Below are 19,895 nucleotides of genomic sequence, written 5' to 3' on the forward strand. Positions count from 1 at the left end.
CTATACCCTTACCCACCCCCATATAATTAAATTTGACCAAAAAAAGGTCACCAAAAATGCAATCAAATATTTTAGGTCAATTATGCTAATACCAGTTTAGCCAACATCTGAAGCACTTCAGTCTGGGAAGAAATCAAAGCAGTAGCTGACACAGTTACCATTCAACCCAGATCACAGGTGTTAAGGGGACTCTAATCAACGGACGGACCGGACTTTAAAAAGGAAAGGTTTTAGAGGGTCTCTCTCGGACTTGAATACGCAAGAAAATGACCTGATGGTACTTTCCCAATTCAGCCGGCCCATCACCAAGCATGGATGGATAGCATTCTGCGGAACTTCGGTAGGATACGGCAACCTGGGGTGCCAAGGCTAGAGACAATAATGGCACTCATTCGGTTTCCACAAGTCTCCAATCTCACCCAAGAACCCATTCCCAAGAAGGAAGTGTTGCCCAATATTCGCTGGTGCATCGCGTGCTCTCCCGCAGACTCTGGCCCAGAATGTATTTAACTTTAAAAAAGCCTTACTCATCTTCCCATATAACAAAATGAGATGGCCTGATAGTGAAAAAAAACACCACCACCTGGGCTGAAGCCTGCTCCGACAGGGCCATCAAAAGAGGAGGTTGCACGTTTTTCACAACTACTTCCCTCTCTCCCAAAACAAGCACTACATGCCAACCCAAAAAAGGAACAAAACACTGGTCACGGACTGCTCTGGACAGCACTTTGCTACCATAATAAAAATGCCAGCAAATTCCTACACCACTACCATTAACCGCAGATTGAACAAAGCAATGCATTGAACGAAAAAACTCAAGAGCCAGAAATGAATGACAATCACTTAAAATATATTGAGAAGAACGCCTTCCGCTAGAGAGCATTTAAAGATGCCAAGACCAGCGCAAGAACCGCAACCAAAAATACATGAAAGGGCGAATGCTAAAGTATGTTTAACGTCATTCGGCACCACTTGCACGCAAGTGGGTAAGCACTCGGATTCTGCGACTCTCATGCCAGAGGCGGGCCCGGACATTGTGCCCCTTTGCTGATTTCAGCAAGAGATGGCATGGAGGGCTCTATAGTCTTGTGGAGCCTGCACTACACATCACAGTGCTTTGCATGTAGAGGATATGCCAGCATGGAATGCCAACTGCCTGCGCCATCTAGAAGCAACAATTGGCATATTGGTGCCCCTTCAACCAGTCAGCCAAATGTAAACAAGAATACGAATACAAAACATTTGTACAAACTGGGGACACATTTTTCTATTTAACCCCTTCATGTATACGAAGAACAGGCACTGGGCATTTCTACAACAAGGCATTTGGAGGACATGTATTTTACAGCAATGCAACACATTCTTTGAAAGCGCGGCCCACACATGGTCTGGTGCTGCTGTAAACTAAATACTGCCTGGCCTGCAGCCATGAGCGGCCGAGGCTCTGGGGTGAAGTGGCCTGATGACACTCCTACTCGTGAACATACTACAGGAGGCCTGGATGCTGAACTTGCATGTGAAAACACATTGGCTACACAGCCTGGTGACACTCCTGCTCCTGAACATACTACAGGAGGCTTAGATGCTGAACTTGCATGTTCAAACACATTGGCCAAATAGCCTGATGACACTCCTACTAGTGAACATACTACAGGAGGCCTGGATGCTGAACTTGCATGTGAAAACACATTGGCTACACAGCCTGGTGACACTCCTACTCGTGAACATACTACAGGAGGCCTGGATGCTGAACTTGCATGTGAAAACACATTGGCCAAATAGCCTGATGACACGCCTACTCGTGAACATACTACAGGAGGCCTAGATGCTGAACTTGCATGTGAAAACACATTGGCCAAATAGCCTGATGACACGCCTACTCGTGAACATACTACAGGAGGCCTAGATGCTGAACTTGCATGTGAAAACACATTGGCTACACAGCCTGGTGACACTCCTGCTCCTGAACATACTACAGGAGGCCTAGATGCTGAACTTGCATGTGAAAACATATTGGCTAGATAGCCCGATGACACTCCTACTCGCGAACATACTACAGAAGGCCTAGATGCTGAACTTGCATGTGAAAACACATTGGCTACACAGCCTGGTGACACTCCTGCTCCTGAACATACTACAGGAGGCTTAGATGCTGAACTTGCATGTGCAAACACATTGGCTAGATAGCCCGATGACACTCGTGAACATACTACAGAAGGCCTAGATGCTGAACTTGCATGTGAAAACACATTAGCTACACAGCCTGGTGACACTCCTACTCGTGAACATACTACAGGAGGCCTAGATGCTGAACTTGCATGTGAAAACACATTGGCCAAATAGCCTGATGACACTCCTACTCGTGAACATACTACAGGAGGCCTAGATGCTGAACTTGCATGTTCAAACACATTGGCCAAATAGCCTGATGACACTCCTACTCGTGAACATACTACAGGAGGCCTAGATGCTGAACTTGCATGTTCAAACACATTGGCTAGATAGCCCGATGACACTCCTACTCGTGAACATACTACAGAAGGCCTAGATGCTGAACTTGCATGTGAAAACACATTAGCTACACAGCCTGGTGACACTCCTACTCGTGAACATACTACAGGAGGCCTAGATGCTGAACTTGCATGTTCAAACACATTGGCCAAATAGCCTGATGACACTCCTACTCGTGAACATACTACAGGAGGCCTAGATGCTGAACTTGCATGTGAAAACACATTGGCCAAATAGCCTGATGACACTCCTACTAGTGAACATACTACAGGAGGCCTGGATGCTGAACTTGCATGTGAAAACACATTGGCCAAATAGCCTGACGACACGCCTACTCGTGAACATACTACAGGAGGCCTAGATGCTGAACTTGCATGTTCAAACACATTGGCTAGATAGCCCGATGACACTCCTACTCGTGAACATACTACAGGAGGCCTAGATGCTGAACTTGCATGTTCAAACACATTGGCTAGATAGCCCGATGACACTCCTACTCGTGAACATACTACAGGAGGCCTAGATGCTGAACTTGCATGTTCAAACACATTGGCCAGATAGCCCGATGACACTCCTACTCGTGAACATACTACAGGAGGCCTAGATGCTGAACTTGCATGTTCAAACACATTGGCCAAATAGCCTGATGACACTCCTACTCGTGAACATACTACACAAGGCCTAGATGCTGAACTTGCATGTGAAAACACATTGGCCACACAGCCCGATGACACTCCTACTCCTGAACATACTACAGGAGGCCTAGATACTGAACTTGCTTTGAAAACACATTGGCCACACAGCCCGATGACACTCCTACTCGTGAACATACTACAGGAGGCCTAGATGCTGAACTTGCATGTGAAAACACATTGGCCAAATAGCCTGATGACACTCCTACTCCTGAACATACTACAGGAGGCCTAGATGCTGAACTTGCATGTGAAAACACATTGGCTAGACAGCTTGATGACACTCCTACTCGTGAACATACTACACAAGGCCTAGATGCTGTTCAAACACATTGGCTACATTGGCCACATAGCCAACATTGGCTACATAGTCAGATCTATTTGTGAGCTCTTGCACGCATGATCTGCCCAGTCGTTCCCCTCACGCAGAAAGTTTTTTTTTTATAAAACACATATGTATTCTGTGCTCATTTTAAATGACAGGGGGAAAGCAAAGTATTTTACGTGCAACAGGAGAAATCATGCCCACCACTGACAAAGCCAATAGGTGTGACTTTGTATAGTGGACATGTGAAGTTGTGTGTGAAGGATTATATGCAGAAATGTGGGAGTGATGGAGTTTGCAATAGGGTAGCGAGGAAGTACTCTATTCTTGTTGGTGGCTAGTAAGGTGTCCTGGTTAGTACAGTGCAGACCAGAGTACCAGATGCTTGGTGACCCAACAGTATCGGGCAGTGGTCAATGGGGGGCAAATTAGTAGAAGAGGGTGGTCAGAGTGGGGCATGGCAGTGGTAACCGGGTATACCGAAAGGGCCCAGTGTGGCAAGTGGAGGGCAAAGGAAGCTTTCAGCAACCACTCACCTGTGCCTTGTGATGGGTGTCGCCGGCTCTGAAAGGGGAGCTTTCTGGCATTTAGACCGTAACCTACAACTTCCAACAGAAAGTATTCCCTTTGCTGACAAGTTTCACAGATGCATACAGAAGTCGCATTATTATATTACACTATTGTCTTTATTGTCATGACTCGCATGTAATTTGTGGATCTACAAGGTGCCGTTTCTCAATGCAAAGAAGCATACCGACCGGTCTAAAGGGGGGCTATGTAGATAATCAAAGTGAATGGTTCCTTTCTAATAGTTTAAAAATACATGATTTATATGATGTTTGGACCCCAAATCTCTGAGAAATTAGAAGAAATACTTAAAAACTCAACAAAATCAGGTTAAGATTGTACACTTCATGAGTTCCAAGAGGAACAAAGTTCCTTCTGACATACAGATGAAACAGATCAGAGAGTAGTTAGGCTTATTTTGTATGACTATTATTGGGGTCAGACGTTAAGACTTTAATTCACAAGAGCATTAACCAACTAGACGTACCTACTAAGAGTTATTCATTGATACTTTCATTTGGGGTCGCCTAGCGGCCAGCACCCAGCTATTCTTGCCACATATCTTAGACACAGCAGTCACCTGTAATGCAGATCTATATCTTTAGATAAAAGTGGGTTTGCAATGATAGACTGAGTGGACCTTCCTTCACTGTTGGCAGGTGGTACAGAGAAGGCCATAGCTCACCTGACTGTATGATGGCTTTTCTTAGAGGATAGCTCACGAGTTACATAATGTACTCTAATATGTGGCAAGCTTGCACTGCACAAGCTCAGAGCCTAAGCAGTACACTCCCCTCACCCCACCCGCCTCCACTCCGCCCTCCATCATGGCTGGCTGCACAGCGATTCCGGTAGGAGGTGCAAACACCAACCATACCCCCCCACCCCCCTCGCCCCACGCCCCACGCCACATAAAATACATTTCCACAGAATGCCCTGCTGTGCCCACATACCCGCTCATCGTTGGTTTCTTGGGCCGGCTCTTCCTTGGCTTCATCCGGCAGTGGCATCCGGGAAAGGGTCAGCCCATTCAGGGCTGCCAGTTTCAGCGGGCCCATCTTCTTGGCCTCGGTCCTGTTGGTCTTTTTCATGCCCTAAAACGATAAGAGTTGAGTGTTGTATTAGTGAGCAGTGACAGAGAGGGGTTAGGAGGAATACAAGCTTTGTGAACTTGGGCATGTATGGAACTGCATAGAAGATCTCCATGCATCATCCTGTTCCCCGTCTGGCCGGTGGCACGGCAGCCGTGGCCAGACTTTGCCTTGTGCATTCTGTCCAAGCTGCACTAGAATGAAAGGAATGTTAAACCCTGGCTCATCAACATTCCTCCTCTTGCCTGTTGGCAGCGGGGGTTTAACCTCTTCGAGTAAAGTGTCCTGATTCATTAGTGTTCCTGGGAAATGTGCTAATATTAAGACTCTGCAATGTGTTCTCCTTTGCCCTTGGAAAGGTGCTTATCCAAGACGTCCCCTGCCGCTATCTTATAGAAGGAAATTCTCCATCTTCAGCACCAAGAAACCAAGATGATTTTCTGGTCAATAAAGTTTCACAGTCCCAGTTTTCATGCACTTGGTGGTTTTGATTTTTATCGTTACCCAGCCAATATGCACACACTGGCCACTAAGCAGGGTTGTCCAACTCTGGGCCATGTCAGGTTTTCAGGATACTCCTCATTAATATTCATGAGATCTCGCCCAACTCCTAACTGTGGTGCTGCTCTATCAATACTTATTGGGGTTCCGGTCACTGCTTCTGCTCTACTGAGGCTCAACCCCCATATAGACAGGGGGCAGAGTCATTAAACTGCCATATTTGCAGTCGCTACATCTTTGAGGCCACGCTCGGCTTCAAATAAGATCGTCCTCTTCTTTGAGAAGGGTTCACTAGTAATTCTGCACTTCACTTTGGAGTATTATTGTCCTGCAGTTATACAATGCTTCATGTGCATCGTCCCCCTGGATGAGGCGGAGGACTTGCTTTATTTTCGGCAAAGTCATCGTAGAACTTTGCATCTGTGCCACCTTTCTCATCCCTTGAGCAAAGGTCTGGCCTCGATAAGACTGCAGCAGAACGGTCAGCCCAATAACTACTCTTCCCCCCCTTGGTGAGAAGATTGAAAAATCTGGCCTTTAAGCCATGTGACACTATGGTGAAAAATTGCCTCTTCAGACCTGATCAATCTAGTACAGCTCTCCCCGGGAAAGGGATCCATATAAGCCATTTCCTGAGCCAAGAAGGCAGGAAGAAGGCCAAAAGACAATATGGCCAAAGCACAAGCGATGAACCCCGTGGCAGGCCCCTATTGGGGTGCTCGCCACCTTTAGTAACAGCTTGCAGTAAATGCAAAAGTGCACAAGCAAAATGTCCCAAAAACGGTAAAAATGTCACGTCTGCTTGTCTTAGGCACATTGATAAGTAAGCAAAAAGCTATTATATGACATGCATTACTTATTGTAAAAGCATTTCTGATGATTGTATCTGCTTAGATTCACATGCTGTGCATATGGTCCGACATCCAGTGGTAATCGCCGAGTATTGCATCTTGTCTTTCGGGGACGTCGGCATAGGCGTGTCTGTAACACTATCCCTATCGTGACGTGTGTAGTACCCAAAATCCCTCACGCGCCGAGGTCCCTCCGATTGTATTTTTTCTGCCATGAGGGAGCCCAAGGCTATAGTGAGTGAGTACATGAAGAGAGAAAGTAGTAAGAAGTCTATGTTCCTTCCACCCCGAGCGGGGAGGCAGGGAGGGCACATGTGAATCTAAGCAGATACAATCATCAGAAATGCTTTTACGGTAAGTAATGCATGTCTTCTGATGCTTGTTAATCTGCTTAGAATCACATGCTGTGCATAGACTAGCGAGCAGTACCCGGAGTTGGAGGTGGGTTGTGAGAAGAAACAGTAGAAAAAAGATGTCTTGGTACTGCTTGTCCCACCTGAGAATCAGACCTAGAATGAGTGTCTAGGAAGTAGTGTTTAGTAAGGTGTGTACAGAACTCCAGGTTGCCGCTTTGCAAATGGACTCTAGGGGAACATTTGCAATGAATGCTATGGATGCCTCAGTGCCTCGAGTAGAATGTGCTCTAGGCTTGAAGGGCAGTTCTCTCTTTGCAAGAGTGTAACATAGTATGATGCATTTGACAATCCACCTTGATATTGCCGATTTAGAGACAGGATCCCCTTCTCTACCAGCTGCCACTGAAACAAAGAATTGTTTAGTTTTCCTCAGTGGTTTAGTTCTATCCATGTAGAACATGACTGCCCTGCGCACATCTAGTGTGTGAAGGCTTCTTTCGGCCATGTTAGTAGGTCTCTGGAAGAACGTGGGTAGTTCGATTGACTGGTTCACATGGAACTTCGAAATAAATTTCGGCGCAAATCTGGGATGAGTGCGCAGAACTACCTTATCTTTGTGGACTGTAACAAAGGGGTCCAAAACCGAGAGGGCCTGTAGTTCGCCAACTCTTCTGATAGAAGTGATAGCTACTAGAAAGGCTGTCTTGAAAGTCAGGTCTTTCAGACTAGCTTTATGCATAGGCTCAAAAGGGGGACCCATGAGCCTAGTTAAAACCACATTTAGATCCCACCCAGGGGCTGGGTGAGTGATGGGGGGACACATTCTTTTAACCCCTTCCATAAAGGCTTTAATCACGGGTATTTTCCACCACCACACCTTCTGCTGTGACGTGGTGTAGGCTGACAATCCCGCTAAGGTGAACCTTTAAGGAATTGAAGACTAACCCAGAGTCCAACAGATGGGTTAGATATAACACAATGTGTGAAGGCGAGCAATCGGTGGGATTGACGCCTTTGGAACTGCACCAGATGACAAAACGTTTCCATTTGCTGGCATAGCAATAACGTGTGTTAGGCTTTCTTGCCTCCCTCAGTATGTCCATGCATCTTTGATGTCCAAACTCAATGACCTCAGGAGCCAGGCTGCTAAGTTCAGAGTTTGTGGGCATGGGTGCAGAGTCTCCCCCCTGTCCTGAGACAACATGTTGTACGGGCAGGGCAGCTTGACTGGTCGGGAGAGGGACATTTCCATCAGGTGCACGAACCAAGTTTGGCGGGCCCACATGGGAGCCACCAAAATCATGGTGACTGGTTCCTGGTGCATCTTGTGGTACTATCTTGTTCAGAAGGGGAGTCGGGGGAGGGGTGGGGGGGGAGCGTAGACAAATTTCCCCGACCAAGTTATCCAGAGACCGTTCCCCTTGGATCGGTTCTGGGGGTACCTGGAGGCGTAATCTTGGCATTGGGCATTCTCCCGAGTAGCGAACATGACGACCTCTGGAAACCCCCATTCTTCGAAGACGTTAGATACAATGTCTTTGTGCAGTCGCCATTCGTGTTAGATACAATGTCTTCGTGCAGTCGCCATTCGTACTCTTCTGGCAGAGGAAAATCTCTACTGAGTACGTCTGCCAGAAGATTGAGTTCCCCTGGAACATGTTGGGATATCAGGAACATCTTGTGTTTGAGAGCCCATATCCAGATGTTTTGGGACAGCTTGGATAGCCCTGGAGAGTGAGTGCCCCCCTGTTTGTTCAGGTAATACATTGCTGTTGTGCTGTCGGTTAGGACCAGCACTGTCTTCCCTTGCAGTTGCTCCTGAAAGGCTTTCAATGCTTTGAACACTGCTAGTAGCTCCAGTAGGTTTATATGGTTGGACGCCACCTGAGGGGACCACACTCTGTGCGCTGTCTGTTGAAGCAGGTGAGGGGGGGGGGGGGGGGGGCCCCCCCCCCCACCCTGTGAGAGATGCGTCTGTCGTGAGAGTGGCTTCCACTGCAAGGGTGGTGAAGGTTTTCCCCTTCAAGAGGTTCTCCCTCGACCACTACTGCAGAGAGAGAACGAGGGCTGGCGAGACAACTAACAGATCTTCCCATTTTCCGCTGGCCTGACACCACTGGCTGTTGAGCCACTCTTGCATGGGACGCATGCGCAGCCGCATGTGGGGGACCAAGTATATGCATGACGCCATCATCCCTAGCAAACAAATAGCTTTGCGTACCGTCACCTCTCGACTGGGTACATACTGAGGAACCTGAGAGAGCATGTTCTGAACCCTCTCGCTGGAAGGGAAGACTAGACTGTCTTCCGTACGAATTAGAGCCCCCAGGAACTGTTTTACTTGGCTGGGGACTAAGCTGGATTTCTTTTCGTTGATAGAAAATCCCAGGCTGAAGAGTAGGTCTACTGTTTTTTGGGTATTCGAAAAACAAACGTCGAACGAGTCCCCCGTGATGAGCCAATCGTCGAGGTAAGGGTAAATTGGAACTGAAAGTCTGCGCAGGTGTGCCACTGCCAGGACCTTGGTAAACACCCTTGGGGCCGAGGCTATGCCGAAGGGGAGTACCTTGAACTGGTAGTGTTTGTCCTGAATAACGAACCTTAGGAATTTTCTGTGCGTTGGCAGCATTGAAATATGAAAGTATACATCTTTCATATCCAATGTTGTCATGAAGTCCCCCTGTTTTAGCAATGGGATCACCTCCTGCAGTGTTACCATGCAAAACTTCTGGGGCTTTATGAACTTGTTCGCTGGGTGCAGGTCTAGAACAGGACGCATGGTGAGATCCTTTTTGGGTACAAGGAAGTACACTGAATAGATACCCTTGTTTACCTGAAGAATCGGGACGGCTTCTATGGCGTCCTTTCCCAGCAGCGCTTCCACCTCTTGGATCAGGATCTGCAGATGTTCCGGTGAAAGGCGTCAATGTTTCGGCGGTCTGAACTGTGGAGGTCGGGCGAATTTCACGCAGTAACCGTGGGCGACCGTCTTTAAGACCCACTGGTCTGAAGTTATCCCCTCCCATGCCTTGAGGAAAGATGTTAATCGCCCCCCCGACCGGGGAGACATGGGAGGGGACCTGGACTTGGTGATCATTTCTGACCCGAAGTTGATGCTCCTCTGGAATTGGAGCCTCTGCCTCTATTCTTTCGCGCTTCTGACCCCTCTGGGGGTAGTAAGTGGGGCTTGCAGCAGGTTGACTTGAGTTGAAATTGCCCGTGCCGAAATTATTTTGAGCGGCGCAGGCTTGTCCTCGAAAGGACCGCCGAGAATTACTGCCCCTCTGTGAAGAGGGTTTCTGGGAAATTTGGTGCAGCGACTTAATAGTCTCGTGCTCCTTCTTGGCTGTCTCCAACGCGTCGTCTACCGCCTTCCCGAAGAGGTTGGCCTCTTCGATGGGTTTTTTGATAATGGATGCCTGGGTCTCAGGCCTTAAGCCCGACGTGCGCAGCCACGCGTGCCTCTTTAGGAGAGTACCCTCTGCGAGAGACCTGCCTGCTGTCTCTGCGGTGTCCAGGGTATTCTTTATCACATTCTGATTGGCAAGTTTGCCCTCCGAGACAATGGCGAGAAGCTTGGCTCTCGTTGGTTCCGGAACCTCTTGAAGGCCTTCCTGGAGTAGGCTCCATTGGGCATCGGCATAGCTTGCCAGTAACGTAGTGTTATTGGCAATCCGGACGGTATAGGCCGCCGCCGGCGTAACCCGTTTGCCTAAGGCATGCAACCTTTTGGACTCCTTGTCCGGGGGTGACTCTCCCGTGGCAAGGGGAACCCCTGCTCTCTTGCGAGTGTTGGTCACCACCAGCGAGTCTGGGATTGCGTGTCCTTTGATATAAAGCGGGTCAGTGAGGGAGGGTCGGAAAAGTTTTGACCCTTGGGTTCACAGCCCTAGTCTGAGCGGGTGTGAGTAAGGAAGGGGCCAGCCGTCTCTTTACAGAGCTCAAGAGAGGGATAGACTGGCTTGCCGGAGGCTTTTCATTAATAATGTCCTCCACAAAATCTTGTTCGGGCAAGGCTTCAAGTGTGGCAATTTTAAAGAATTCTGTTGCTTTTTTCAACATGTTGTTGAAAGCCAATTGATCATCCACCGGGGAAGCTTGTCGAATCGGGGTGGATGTGGGAGAGTCGAGGCAGACGATATCCGAGTTGTGATCGTCCTGCTGGGTGTCCTCCCAGTTGTCCGTTGCTCCTCGATCTTCCCCATAGTTGTCGAGAAAAGAAGACTCCTCTTCTTCTGTATAGCTGTCTCTATACGTGTCCATCTGGACATCTTCTTGATAGTCAACTTGGTGTTGGACATCTTGTGTTTGAGGGTTAGGGTCTACCCAAGCTTTTTTCAGCGGAGGTTGATAAGAAACCCTGAAAAACTGCTCCAGCCGATCCATACACCCTTCGAATTGCTCCGTGGTCCACTTGGATGACCCAAATGGACCTAGCTGAGTAGGAACCATGTTCTCCGCCCTAGGGCGTTGAGAGGATCTCCTCAGGGTGCTTGAGAGGGGTACCTGGCTTTCTTCGTAAGACTTCGGGATCGTCTTCCAATTCCGTGGAAAACTTTCTGGCGGATTGGCCCATAACTGTGGGCGGAACCGGTACTAGGCCCACCGCCGTAGCAATCCTATTGATGCTCTTACGGATGGTCACCGAATCTTCGGGAGACAACGCCTCCGATGATGTGTCGGCAGTGAAAATGGCTTTCCGCGGCTCCAGAAGGGCCAGCGGATGGCTTCTCAGGTAGAGGCCTACTCGTAGTTTTCGGGCCTGTACGGGCCTTGGAAACCGTCGAAGTTTCTTGTTCTGAAACTTCGGCGCGTGTAGTTTGGGGAGTAGCGCCCTTGTTATGTTTGTTATGCCCAGTCGTCATGCGCTGCTGCGGATGCGGGGAAGGCTTCGGATCAGACCGATCCGTGGGCGCCGCCGAAGTTTCCAGCGGACCCGTTGGCGCTTTCGCCTTCTTCGACGAAGTCATCGAGGAGGGCGCTTGGGTTGTGTGCTTTCTGCGGTGCGATTGTACGCCCCGTCACCGGGTGATCCCTGTATCAAGACCGGAGTCGAGCCTGGAAGGGTCGGGGACAGGCGTGGCGGCCCTAGAATAGTCCGCCTCAAGGTCTATAACGTCCGCGTTGGACGTTTGGTCATCCGATGTACCCCCGTCACTTTCGGCTGGTGTCGCGGCAGGGGAGGGAGGCTCCACGCGTGACATTCCGTACGCGGCCCACCGCTTCAACCAGCGCTCCTTAAGGGTTTTAGGTCGAAGGAGTTTACACGCCGAACACCGCTTCTCGTCGTGCTTTAGGGGGAGACAAGCATTACACGACGTGTGCTCGTCTTTCCACAGATATCTGACCCTACACACAGGGCAGAATCTAAATGGAGTCCTTTCCATAGCAGAAGGGAAGGGAAGGGTGACCAGACCAAAAAGTAAAGCAGTGGAAAAGAGGAAAGACATAATTTTTAACAGTATGGCAAACCCAGAGCCCACTCTCCCTACTGTGTAGGCCGGCCAGAAGGCCCGACCACGTGGAAGTCCGAACGCCGGATCTTAGGCGCCAGAACCCACAGCCGTAGACGATTCCCCATAGTCTTAGTCGAAGATGTTCTTGATGGGCGAAGTGACTTAACGGGGATTAAACCGACAATTCGGTAAGATAAACAATGTATCATGAAGAGCTCCGCTATAGGGCGACCAGTTATCTGGGCGGAAAAAAACAATCTGAGGGACCTCGGCATGTGAGGGATTTTGGGTACTACACACGTCACGATAGGGATAATGTTTCAGACACGCCTATGCCGACGTCCCCTTTCGGTCCCCCGAAAGACAAGATGCAATACTCCGCGGTTACCACTGGATGTCGGACCATATGCACAGCATGCGATTCTAAGCAGATTAACAAGCATCAGAAAGAAAAATATAAGGACATAAAGTACCACTTCACTATACAATGTGTGGAGTTGTAACAATACAAACATTCTCAGTACTGATTAATTTCCCCATAAGAATGAGCAAAACTAGCAAGCAAAGTAAAGCAAAAGGCTTAACTTACCTCCAAAAAGCCAGGTCAGGGCTCAAAACAAGAAAAAAGGGGTCCCATAGAAATCTATGGAGGGAAAGGTGCAAAAAGAAAATCTTTCCTAACACCCCCCCTACTGATAGGTAGATGAATAAGTCATCCATCGCGTCTACCCCTCCCCCCGCTCAATACGGCACAGGTGAACAAAGTTATGTACTAAGACAACTGTACCACCCTTACCCCAAGCAGGTACAGCAGGAGATAGAAACAATTTAAGGTGAAGATGGCAAAGGTAACCAGACTAACGTTGTGACAGTACAAGTGTATGCATTAGACGCAAAGCAAATGTGTACTCAACATGAATGCGGCTACTAGGTAACATTTGCACGTATACATGAAGAATATTAGCATAGCATCCATAAGACATGAAGAATACTTACAAAAGCAATGTATAAGCTCAATAAAACATTAAAGACAAGCGAATATAGCTCACTAACATAGATATGCAAAAGTAATGGGCAGCCATTGTTGGGGAGAATTCTCAGAAATGTGCTAATTCCTCTCGATGTTAGAGTCCCCAGCACTTTTGCTGGACTCTAGGACTTCTCAATTTTTAACCTGGAGAGCGTGAGACCTTTTTCCCCACTGTCTCATGTATTTGTCTGTGATTTGAACTCTGTGTTTCTTTTGGTTTTTGGAGTCTGACAAACTCCATAGGCACCTTCAGTGCAGTGGCACAGGGAAGTCTTACAGATTGCCAAAAGGTTTAAATACCTTCTCTTGGATAAACTACTGTTTCAGTGAAGGGAAATTGACTTTACTTACATTTGTAACTTTCTAGACCCAGCCCACACTATCTTACAATAGGGTGCTGGAGGGGTTACTAGTTTCTCATGTAAGAATTTTATGTTACTCTTTCTACGAGTAATGGCTGGTGGCAGTGGTTTACTTTTAACTACTGTGGTGTGTCTTTACCACGGGCTGCATTCGCAGCTACAGTAAAGCACCCTTGGGTGCTATATTTGTCAAATTGGCCCGGTCTTCTATTTTTGCCATTTCTTTGTAGAAAGGTCCTTCTTGAGATTTCCTCTGCACGCCAAACCAGGTTTGGTCCCTTTGTTCGTTTTGCCTTTGGCGGGATTCACGAGTGAAGCCCATCTCCAGAGTGTCTGGCAGGGGCAGGAAGTGAGGGAGATGCCCGAAACTCCCACTGCTTAATCCCCTTGGTTACAGGAATGCACCGATAGGTTACTGGCCGGCTAGCGGTCCGGCAAGGAGAGCCACCCTGCTGGGTGATTGGCAGCTATGCTGGAATGAATGGGAGAAACCTGCATAAAAGGCAAGGCTTTTTGGCTTGGAAGACAGAGTCTACCACTGGATGAAGGAATCCGAAGAACAACTCGGAAGAGACGCCTGCTGCAACTCCTGGACCATTGGTTTGCCCACTGAAGCCTTGCTGCTGTGCTGAAGCTTCGAATTTGCCTTGACCAGAGAAGCCCTGCAAGGACGACTTCTCCGTTTGAGTTGGTGGGACCAATCAACTCCAAAGTAAGCCCGTCTGGACACCCTCTGGAAGCTGGCTATACTTCAACTGATGCTGCTGTTGGAACCAAAGTGCCAGGGAGAGGGACACCAGATCGTGTGCGTTGCTTTTAAGTCGGACCTGAGCTCCAGGAAGATCCTCCGGACTCCCGGGAAGCAGGACTGCCCAAGCCTGAGCCACCTCAGCAGAGTGCTGGACCCCAGATGCAAGGGAAGGTCCGAAGTGGTACCAGAGAACCTCAGTGGTGCTAATTGCTTGAGACGCGAGGAGATAAAACAGCGAAGTGCCACTGATTTGAAGATTTCCAGTTGCTGTCGTTGACAGTCCCATTGCAGTGCAGGAGTCCCCAGAAGTCCTCCCTCTTGTCCCCACGACTGAGGCACAGGAACAACAGGATCTGCAGAGCTGCACAGGAAAAGAAGCCAGCTGACACCATTTCTTCTAACCAAAAGGTACTGTACAGTCTAAGAGAACTTACCTCTTGTTGTGTAGCCTTACTTGTTCTCAGTTTAGAAGTGTCTTGGTTGTTCTGTAGAGTTGCTTGTATCTTCTACTCTCACGAGCCTAAACAGCTTGTGGCCCTACATTGATTCTCTTTTCTGCAAAGACTTCTAAAACATTGTGCAAGACTTTACTTACCTTCAAGAAGTGCTTCAGATCACCTAGACATTTGCCCAATTGACATTGGCTGGCCTGGCTCCCTTCTGACATTGTGTTGCACCTATCCTTCCAGGGGTTAACTTACTTTGCATTGGGGGGGAGGGTTCAAAAAGTACTCGCCTGCTTGAGAATATTTGTGTGATCTATTGTTTAATCTAATAACCCTTTTCTTTGACACTCATCTAAGTAATGCTCTAAATGTACCAGTGATATATTAATGTCCACAGTGTCCTTGCTATTTAAGTCACCCGAGGGTGTAGGAAGGGTCTGTCCCATCCCCAATGGGTACTTGCTGATTTAGAGAAACTAAGAGTGTGTATTTTGAAGTGTATTGGTGTGTTACTGTTATATTGCTCCCTTCAGAAGAAGGCTTATTCAAACTGACTTAAATAAATTAATAATTGTTTAATCAAGAAACCTTGAGAATAAGTGTTTATTTGAATACTTGTCACTGTGAATCTCTGTGTAACCACCATACTGCCCAAATTGACCCCTATTGAGATGAGCCTGGCTGCTCAACCACACTACCAACCTGTGTAGTACAGATTTTTTTTTTTAATGTTTTATTGTTTAAAAGTCAAATATGTATAAAACAATAATTCACTTAAAATAAACCTTTAACATTTCTGTTCCAAAAAGAACATCCACAAACTACAAGAAAATCCACTCCACCAAAAAAATAAACCTTTAGCATTTCGATTTCCAAAAATCATCCATGAGCTAGAGCAAAATCCATCCCACTAATTTCCCAGAAAACAGACCATTAGACAGTTAAAATCAGCAACATCCATTCAAAATTCCATTAACACACTCCCTCCCTCCCTTCCTCCCTCCCTCCCTTCCTCTTCCCCCCCTGATCGGATAGCCCAACATCAAGCATTTTCATTGCAGCAATAACCAAGCGGGGCTGATCACCAATTAACATCCAGTTCCACCATTCCCCACTTGTAAGAGTTGATTTTGTCCATAAGAGTTCATCTAGAAAGAATGCTCGGGTCTCAATCAGAGCTTCACAGTTCATTACCAGATGCTCCGAGGTTTCCACCTGGCAAATGCTCTTACAATACCGACAGTTCGCATTTTCCACCCCCGCCATTTTCCTCTTAAACAAAATCTCTCTTGTGTGTAGGATGTTTAGACGACATCTGAGAAGAAGGTCACGATATTTTGATGAAGGGAATTTGATCATAAACTTCGGGAGTTTATTAACTCTCCCCCACTCAACGGACAGATTGTCTGAACCCCCTACCACCACAATGATCTAAAGTGGTAATCCAATCTCTGAGCAACAACTTCCTTCTCACACTCATTGGATTACACAGTAACATATTTACGGACACATCCTTATCCCACAGAAGGGCTTCCACCTTGTTACGCCATTCTCCAAATGGTCCTTTTACCACCCTATTATCCAATGCCAAGATCTTAAATGGTTTTTCAACACTCTCCAAGGCACATTTCCTATATAGGGATACCGTCTTCCAAGTTACCAATGATTCCAAAGACTGTAGTCTCAATTCAAACCTAATTGTACACATTGGGAGATCATTCGGCAGATGTAATATCTTACGCCAGAAATGACCCTCCAATTTCTCCCAACAATCATATGAGAGGCGGAAAACCGCCTCAGCTCCATAGGTTAGGATCTGTGCCACCTTCTGCTTGTAAAAGGTAATGATCGGTATTAGTGTGAATTTAAAAAATTTCCGGTGGAGTAACCTGCCCTGATTGACCAAAGGAATCATTCTCTGCCATAGGTATTCATAGTGAGCAACCTCATTAGCATTTCTATTGACAGTAACCCCTAAGTAAACTATTGAATCCACCGTCTCTAAGGGGATTCCTCCCACACTCCAGGTAAATTTCTCTTTCTTTACCTGTCTTGCGTTCTTCATCGGCAGAATCTTAGATTTCTTTGCATTAATTTTCATACCATTACTTTTGAGGTACAATTCAAAAGCTTGGAGATGATGCTTAAGTCCCATGGGGGTACAATCAAGGAAGACCAGGTCGTCCGCGAAGAGGATCCACGGTACCTGGGCTCCGTTAACTGTCGGCGGAAAGGCACATTCACCTGAGACAATCCCAAGTCAGAAATATATAGGCAAAACAGGAGTGGCGCAAGAGCACACCCCTTTTTCAAGCCTCGATAGGTGAACATTTTTACTAGATAATGTCCCCTTTGCACACAACCTAATTTGGACCGAAGTGTTGGTATAAAGCGCTTCAATAACTTCTACCAGATCTACCGGACAGCCCCACATACGAAATTTCGCCCACAGATGATTCCTCAATACACTATCGAACACCTGTTTGAGGTCCATAAAGGCCAAGAACAGTGTCGATCCCTTCTCCAAGCTCTTTTCTTTTAGTAAATTCAATAGGAAGAGGTTTAAGGAGGTGCCCACTCCCCTTACAAAACCCGTTTGCCTAGGGTCCAAAATTCCATTCCCTTCCGCCCATTTTTTCAGGAAACGCAGAAGAAGCAAAAAGCTTTCCCATTGCATCCAAAAGGGCGATAGGCCGATAGTTTTTTGGGACCAGGCCCATCGCCCTTTTTAAAAATGGGCACAATTAAGGCCTCCTTCCAAGACTCAGGTATGGATCTATTAATCATGATTTGTCTAAACATCGTTAGAACAACACTTTTGTTCTTTGTTCTTTTTTAATTCATAATTCGAGATCCCATCAGGTCCCGCCGCGCGGGAAGCACTCAGTTTTCCAATCATAAGGCTTACATCATGGTCATCTAAAGCAAAATTCCATCTATCCCTACCCATGACTTTGGGAGTAGCCAGACCCTCACCCGGATCAGAAAACAGGGATTTGTAGTGGCTGATCCAATCTCACTGAGCCACCATAACCAAGGACTTCTCGTGGCAGAATACACCACCATTGTTGATTAACTCCCATGTAGCTCTGGAGTCTTTCTTACAGACCGCTTGCAGCATACACTCAGCGTCTTGCTGGAGACGCAAATGTGTGCTTCTACACCAATTTTTATAGGTCTGACGAATATTTCTTATCCTTTCTTTTTTCCCAGAGCAGGAGTCACCCCTTATCTGTTTCAATGCTCTGCGCATACCTTTTCTTTTTGTAACTAGATCCTGGTCATATACATGCTTTTTTGACCATGGCAAATCCCCTTTCCGTACACCTGGCTTAGAGAACTCTTTGAGGAGACCCCTATAGTCCATATTCCCAGGATCCATCAGCACTTGGCTATTATAGTCTCTATTGATCCTCCTGACCTCATAAACTTTCAATCTTAGACGAAGCCCACAGCTCCTCAATTCAACCTCTTCCATTACATCCTTCAAACCACTAACTCCTACACCTCCAAAACACATGGTCAGTAAGTCATGATCACTGATGGACTGGGGACTAACCACAAATTTCTCAATACTCTCCTTAAGATTTTTCGAGATAAAACAGTAGTCAATACAGGATGTCAGTGATCCACACCTCCATGTCGGGCGACCAGGAATATCTCCCTCTGTTTGACTATTTACCAAGTGCATTTCACGCAGCTTCATGCTCAGCATCCATTCATTCTCTCTTTCCTTCAATTCCTTCTTATCACACACTGTCCCAGTCTTATCCAACAATTTAATATTGAGGTCATCACACAACACTATCTTAACTCCTTCCACCTCACACACAGCCTCATCAATCAAGTTAGTTATAGAATTTGTAAAGTCGAAGTCCTTCCCCATATTGACTCGCCAATAAACATTGAGCAATACCTAAGAAAAGTTCCCACCCTCCTGTTCATTCTTTAGGTATATTGCCTGGACATAGAGATGGGGCATTTCGTGGCCGTCACTGACCATCCCAAGTCGTTCTTTATCATCATCAATAGGCCAGAAAAAGGGCGGCCCAACAGCCCTTTTGGTGCTGGGTTTAAGAACACCACATACTCATCACATTGAGGTGGCTCCCTTAACCAAGTTTCTTGGAACACAAGGATATCAAGATCATTCAGAGCCAGCATCCCACCCCCAAACAAACTTCAAAACCCTCTAGTGATCCAGCAGCCTATCCTCAATTGGTTCAGCTCCTTTTCCCTAACAGTCTAACGCCCTCCAGGACGACCCAATGCCCCCGCTAACCATGACCATGAGGATGTTGTAGCGATAGCAGAAGTTAAATCCTTCAACTCTCCATGGTTCGCAACTGTAAACTTCTGTGAATGTACATCTTTCTTATTAACCTCCAGCTCCAACTCTTTAAATTGCTTCCTGGATCCTTCATTACTACTTTCTTTCCTCTTTTCAACCCCATGAGCTGTATTTCCAGTGGCCGGAGCCCTTGTTGAAGTCGTATGTAGTACAGACTTATACCAAAGGTTGGGTTCCTATTACCAGGAGGCTACGGTTGTTGTAGTGCACCCAAAGGGTACTACCCCAAATCTTTACCCAACAGCCATCTTTTCCAAAATGGAAGCCACAACATGCTTCTAATCAAACGAAAGGTCACAGAGCTTCACAATAACTCAAAATGCTGAAATCACAAACATACAGATCTGGGCACAGCTCAGGAAGGATCTGGCAACCACAGCCAAGGTTGTCAATTAAGGCAGTGTCAGAACGTTGCAGTGAAAGCACGAGATGGCAATTCCCATGACCCAAGAAGGTTACTCCCAGATTAATTAAAGTTTTATAACAGTACAACTAGCCCTTGTAAGCCAGGTGCAAGAAAACTATAAGCCGAAAGACAGAATAAAAGTGTGTCCCCAGTGGCAAGAGAAAACATAATGACAAGACCTTGGCTACCAAGCCAACGG

At 47.0% G+C, this 19,895-nt stretch overlaps 1 protein-coding gene across 2 annotated transcripts in view; it reads right to left on the bottom strand.

The window, feature by feature from the left end:
• PTPN21 (protein tyrosine phosphatase non-receptor type 21) overlaps positions 1-19,895 on the bottom strand; it is a 308,385-nt gene that overhangs the window by 85,944 nt on the left and 202,546 nt on the right. For both annotated transcript variants that reach the window (XM_069637952.1, XM_069637951.1), the window contains one exon: positions 5,049-5,189. In XM_069637952.1, coding sequence (XP_069494053.1) covers positions 5,049-5,189 — 141 coding nt within the window. The remainder of the gene's footprint in view (positions 1-5,048; positions 5,190-19,895) is intronic.

This window comes from Ambystoma mexicanum, chromosome 14 (genome assembly GCF_040938575.1).
Source record: "Ambystoma mexicanum isolate Mex_15411 chromosome 14, UKY_AmexF1_1, whole genome shotgun sequence".
NCBI classification, from domain to species: domain Eukaryota; kingdom Metazoa; phylum Chordata; class Amphibia; order Caudata; family Ambystomatidae; genus Ambystoma; species Ambystoma mexicanum.